This window comes from Malurus melanocephalus, unplaced genomic scaffold, assembly GCF_030028575.1.
Source record: "Malurus melanocephalus ecotype Western Australia unplaced genomic scaffold, MMel_1.1 scaffold_407, whole genome shotgun sequence".
Taxonomy (NCBI): Eukaryota; Metazoa; Chordata; class Aves; order Passeriformes; family Maluridae; genus Malurus; species Malurus melanocephalus.
In genome coordinates, this window is record NW_026623639.1 from 174,426 (window position 1) to 180,199 (window position 5,774).

A 5,774-nucleotide genomic window follows, 5' to 3' on the forward strand; every position below is an offset into this window, starting at 1 on the left:
AGCCAGGGCAGCCTATTTATAACCACCTCGGGCTGGGAGAACCTTCCCAGAAAAACACAACACGACAGCTTTGCTCACATTCCTCCTCTTCCTCCCTGTATTTTTCGCTTTGTTTGTCCTCCCTGTATTTTTCGCTTTGTGCTTTCCCCTACTTTTGCTGTCTTCCCAGCCTTAAACACAGCAACTTTTTAATTTTTATTTCAAACTAACGCTTTCCATGTATTCTATTTTATCAGAGYGTTAGAGCTGCGCTGAGTGAAATCCCGGTCCTGTGAAATCAATAGCAAAAACTTGTATTGATTTCATATAATATATTCCTTTAAATTCAGTACAAATGCTCCACAGGAGTTGTTATTTTCGGTATGGATCTACTGTACAGGGCTGTCAGTCTCTCAGCTGGATACACAAACCAGCGTGGTTTAATAAATTCATTGGTGTGGGCTGGGAGCTTTATGGGTAATAACCGAAAATCTGTTGGTCACTCTGAGCATATCAAGTGTAAAAGGAGAGGATGCATCAATGTGAATATCTACCCGTGGATCAATTGGTATCAATCTTGTTTAACAGTCTATTTCCTCGGGACACACTTTGGGAACAAAGAGCATTTCAAACTGTTGGTTAAACAAACAAATATAGAGAAGCTTCTTTGGGCAACATGGGGGTGGAGTAAACACCAGATAAAAATGGGCAGCRATGTCAAATACCCGTTAATTTCCTCCATTTTAGACCAGCAAATACAAAGTTTCTCTTGACTTAACGAGTCCATTACACTGCATCAAGGGTGGGGCGATTTAAACCATTTTTTACTTGCAGACGAAAGCGATCTGGAAGCCAAAATTTGTTACCCTGACCTCCATGTTCAATTATTGTCCAAGGAGGAGGGTGACGCCTTCTGTTCTGCAAGATCTCGGTTATCCTTAGCTAAAAAAACCTCCTTAGGAGACACTATGGAAACAAAACCAACCCCCTGGACGATTCAGTACTAATTTGCTGAGGCTGCACTGCTTMCCTCCCGCTACATTAAGATACTTCACGCCTGTCCCATGGAGATCCCCCCTCATCAAGCACCACCAAAATGAAAACGATAATAGCAGTGGCACAAGGGTGTGCACAGGCACRAGTTTTAGTACAGGGTAAGTGTACAAACGAAGGGGGTTTGCAGGGTAAAGTGCCAGCAGGTACCAGGTGGAATGAGCCCGTCCTGTTGTGCAATGTCCTGTGGCTSCCTGGTGCCATCTCTGCCTCCCTCCTGCTGGGTTTCCACTCAGCATCACCTTTCCGACCCGCCCCATAGCCCCGGGTGGGTGTTCCTGAGCACAGCAACTCTGTAGCTGGGGAACCCTCAGCTCACAGGCAGGAAACTGAGGCACAGCYSCTGTTCATTGTTTGCTGGTGACTGCAATGGCAAGTGCATCTTGAGTCTGCCTTCAGCTGAACCCAATTCTCCWGAACCCTCACCCCGTGTCCTCCTCCTCCATATTAATAAAATCATCTCTTCATCAAATAAATATTTCTCTCCAGTGTTTTCAAGCAACCCACTTCATTTTTCATGGATAGACGTGGGCTGTGTGTGTTATTTTACATTAAATCAAAAAGCAATCATGTCTCCCACAAAGATTTTGTAATCCACGTTTCCAAACATCCAAGGTTCCTCATATTTTTGCTTCTGCAAGACTCGTGTGGCTCCAGCGGGGGTGGGAGGGTTTGGGGTGACTCTGCTGTGCCACTCGGGGGTTTCAYAGCCCAGTTCAGTCCTGGCTCAGCTGAGCCCGGTCCTGCAGTCCCCTCCAGCCGCAAGGACTGTCCCCAAGGTGCCACCTGGCCCCGGGGCCACCCCGATGGGGCTCGTGTTCCCATGGACCCCAGCAGCCAAAAAGGGGGGTAAAGATGGAAATTATTCCACTATGTACTGACTCAGTGAACTCGGTGTGGGAAAGCACTTTCAAAGCGCTGCTGCTTCAACTTTTTCACACGAGCTTTTCCGTGTCTCACGTTTTTACTCGCTGTTAAAAATACCGCTGGCTCAACTTTGCCAGCTTCCCAGAAAGCTGAGAGACTTTTTTAAAGAGTCTTTAAACAGCTGAAGCAATGCCAGCCCAATTACGCGCCGTCTGCATCCGCTTTTAAAGCCCCTCGAGTTGCCCACCCCGCCGGGGACCCCGGGCTCGCCCCGTCCGGCCATCGGTGCGCTTCCTTTGGCCACCTTATCTCGCGACAGAGGGAAGAATGAGCATTGTCCCGGGCTCCTGCTTGCTTTAGGGAGGCGGGRGGCGAAACTCTTTTCAAAGCACGATGTAAAAAGCGCAGGTGAGACAACAAAGGTATTGTCCGTGCGCAGGCTGSAGAGCCGCGCTGCCCGGCTGTTTGTTTACCCGGGGAGGTGTCGGGGCTCCCCCCTTGGCTCGGGGGTGGCCCGGGGTGGCCCTGGACCCGCGGGGCTCACGCCTTTGTCGCCCGGCGGGGCGGGCCGGGCGCGGGGACTACATGGCCCAGCGTGCCCCGCTGCGCGGATCAATGGGGCTGATTTGAATAATCTGTAAGCCCCTGGACTCAGGCCAATCAGCCGTCAGGGACCCATGATAAATCGCAATGCATTATTGATAATCATAATTACTCTGACATGCGCATTCCGCCCAATGGGGGTAATTTCCCAACTCTAGGAATTTGTTGTGAAGAGGAAAATAATTGCTACTATTGCACGCTCCCGATGCTGGTGCACCATGTCGCGACGGAAGCAGGCGAAGCCCCAGCACATCAACTCCGAGGAGCAGCCCCCAGATGCTGCAAGTGGTGAGCGCAGAGGGGGCGCGGAGCGGCCGCGGGTCCCGACTCGGCTGATGCGCGGAGGCGGCGGCGGGGAGCGAGGGGCGCTTCCCGGGGGGCTTTTTCCTCCCTCGTGSTTCACCCCCCGCTCCTTTCCCCCCGCGGGCTCTGCCCGGAGCCGACCCTCGGCTCCCCCCGGGATTTTTGGGGGGCAGAACGAGGCAGCGGCCCCTCGATTTTTTTCGGGGGGGCTCGGTTTTGCGCGGCTGCGGAGCGCTGCGCGGTGCTGCCGGGGTCTCTCGCCCTGCCCGGCCCGCGGCCCCGCAATGCCCCGCACGTTCCCCCCGGGCCCGCGGAGCCTCCGCCGGGTCCCGCGTGGGGCCGCAGCCTCGTGGGAGCGGAACCCCAAAGGGAATTGGGGGGGTGGGGGTGAATGGGTGGGGGAGCAGAGGGGGAGATTTCCAACAACTTCGGAGGGGTAAGAAACGGCTCGGGTTGGGTTTCCTCGATGTATTTAGCACTTTGTCGGGAGTTATGTGAGAATTTTTGTGGGGCTTTAGAAAAAACGGGGGRAAAAACCTCCACGTTCGGACTATTTTTGTTGGAGATCACAATCGCCCTGGACCTTTTGTAGCTTGACCTCCAGCCATCTTTGATTTCCGACTTCCTAAAATAACTCCGGTGAGCTAATGTGGGGTGTGCGTGAGCGCTTTGTATTTGGGCGGCGTGGGCGACTTGGCCACCGCGAATCACTGTCCCTTTTTGGGGGAGCTCGCATTCCTGGGCCGCGCTACGGGGAAAAGCAGCAATTTTGGCTAAAATGAGCCGCGATCTGCCGGTGCTGTGGGCGTGCAGGGGAAGGGCGGAGGGGGCWCTCAATGGCCCCGCCGGGAGCAGGGAAAGGCCGGGGCTCCCGGAGCAGCATCTCCCGAGSTGCGGGGGCTGCGGGCTCTTCTCTTCCCCCGCTCTCGGCGGTGCCCGKGCGGCTCCGGGCGGAACGCGGCCGGAGGAGGGCACGGCCCGGGCGGGCAGCGAGGGCTGGCCTGGCCAGCGTTGGGCCAGAGTTGTTGTGGTTGTTGTGCCCGATGTTTTGTGTGACCCCCAAAAACTTTCTTTGGGTTCTCTGCGTTTAGGACTGGTTTTGTTTCCGTCCCTAGAACTGATCAAAACCCCTTCCACGTTACGGGAGCTGCTTATTCCCAGCCCGCAGGAGGTTCGGGCTTTTTAATTTTTTTTCCTCCTCCCCCCTCTCTTCTTTGAGTCGAAATGTGCAATTGTTGGGTCCGGTTAATGGTGACTTAAGAAACAGCATGCTGGCCAGAAGGCAATAAATCCCATGTTTAATGCATGACTGTTTTCCTTTGTGCATATGGTTAGGTTGGGGGATGGAGGTGATGTTTCCACATGTAAATCTCTGCCCGCTGCTGGAAAGGCACCTCCGGCCCCGCGCTGAAACAAAAGGGTTAATCACTCCTGATGCGGCCGCTGGGGCGGGGGAGGTGTGCGGGAGGGGAGGGAGGGAGGATCGCTCCACACCGCGCTCTCCGGGGCAATGGCCAGCTGCTTTTTTGTTATTGTTGTTGGGGCTTTTTTTCCCCCCCGCTCCCGTTCTCAATTTTAACAACCAAACCCTGGATGAAATCCCTCCGGGAGCYGGGCAGCGGCTGCGCGGGCCGGGGGACCCGGGGAAGCTGCGGCTCCGCCTGGGGGGGCTTCCCTGCCGCTCGTGGGGTTCTGTGGATTTGGGGGGTCGGGGCAGATCCCGCACTGCGCCCCGTCCTGCGGGATCCCCGCTCTCAGAAACAGCCCAGGGCTGCGGCTCCGATGGCTCKGACCGCCCGCCAATCGCCCAAATAGTCCTGATATTCCCCGCTCCAGGTGTGCCCGTAAATAATGAGTGATGAAGCTGCATAACAAAGTCGAAATTCCTGAGAGATTTGTCTGGGGCATTACCGAGGATGTACACATAATCGTAATAATAAAATCAAGCCCTTATCTCCTTTTTTGCAAGTGTTCCCTTCTTTTAGCAGAGCGATTTGGGACCCACCTCTGTGAACAATGCAGCGGGTTAAAGYGTCCCGCGAACCTGGGGATCCATTAACAGGTCAAAAAATCAGCAGGTGGTAACGGGGGAATAATGCTACATACTGAAAATTAGCATTTCCACAAAGGGCTTGAAAATGCCCATTGTGCTGGATTGCTGCCATTAAAAATCGGATTCATTCTTAAAAATACAGTATCAAACTGCAACATTTTTTTTTGTTCAAGGTAAAATTAGCCTAGATTTCCTTTAATTAAACCTCCGATCTGCGTGCTGACTTCTGCAGAAGCGGAGAAGGGTGTCGGACGAGGAAAGCTGGAACAAGGAAAGCCCAAGTTTTGCGGTGGTTTATTTTAGGTTTGATTTATTTGGGTTGCCCGAGGCTGCTGTCGGGGACRGGCTGGCCCGGCCGGGAGCCCCGGGGTGCGGAGCATCCCCTCCGTGCCCGGGGTGCTGCAGCCCTGGGAGGGGGCAGAGGGTGCCAGGGGCGGAGGGGAGCGATGCCCGGCTTGGTTTTCCTTTTGCGTAAGTGAAACATTATATTGGTAGCGGGGACGRAGCTCTTTTGCCGGGCTCGGCTGCTCGTGACGTTTTGACAGAGCTGCTGCTCTAACCTTTGCCTCCTCCTGCTTGCTGTGGGTGGTAAGTTGATGTCAGGCTCACAATTAGGACTCTCATGCAATTGACCTTGGCAGCGGGGTTTGTGCCGTTTAGCTCGCTCCTAAACGCTGTCCCGGTGTTGGGTGAGCTCCGGGAGCAGCGCCCGCCGCCCAGGTAGGGCAGGGCAGGGCAGGGCGGAGGGCTCGGGGCGCTGAGCGAGCCGGAGCGATCCCCGCGGGTGCGGAGCGCTCGGTGGGTGCTGCGGGGGATGCTGCAGCCCCGCTGGGTGCGGGGGGCGCGGTGGCCCCGCCCGGGGTGCCGGTGGCCGGCGGGGCCGGAGCGCGGACCGTGAGTGCCCTCCACCGACCGG

The 5,774-nt window shown here is 55.4% G+C and overlaps 1 protein-coding gene across 1 annotated transcript in view; it reads left to right on the plus strand.

Annotated features, from left to right (window-relative positions):
* The first annotated feature begins 2,576 nt into the window (after positions 1-2,576).
* SALL4 (spalt like transcription factor 4) overlaps positions 2,577-5,774 on the plus strand; it is a 13,532-nt gene continuing 10,334 nt past the window's right edge. The window contains exon 1 of the mRNA XM_057379480.1: positions 2,577-2,790. Within this exon, the coding sequence (XP_057235463.1) occupies positions 2,721-2,790 (70 nt within the window). The 5' untranslated portion in view covers positions 2,577-2,720. The remainder of the gene's footprint in view (positions 2,791-5,774) is intronic.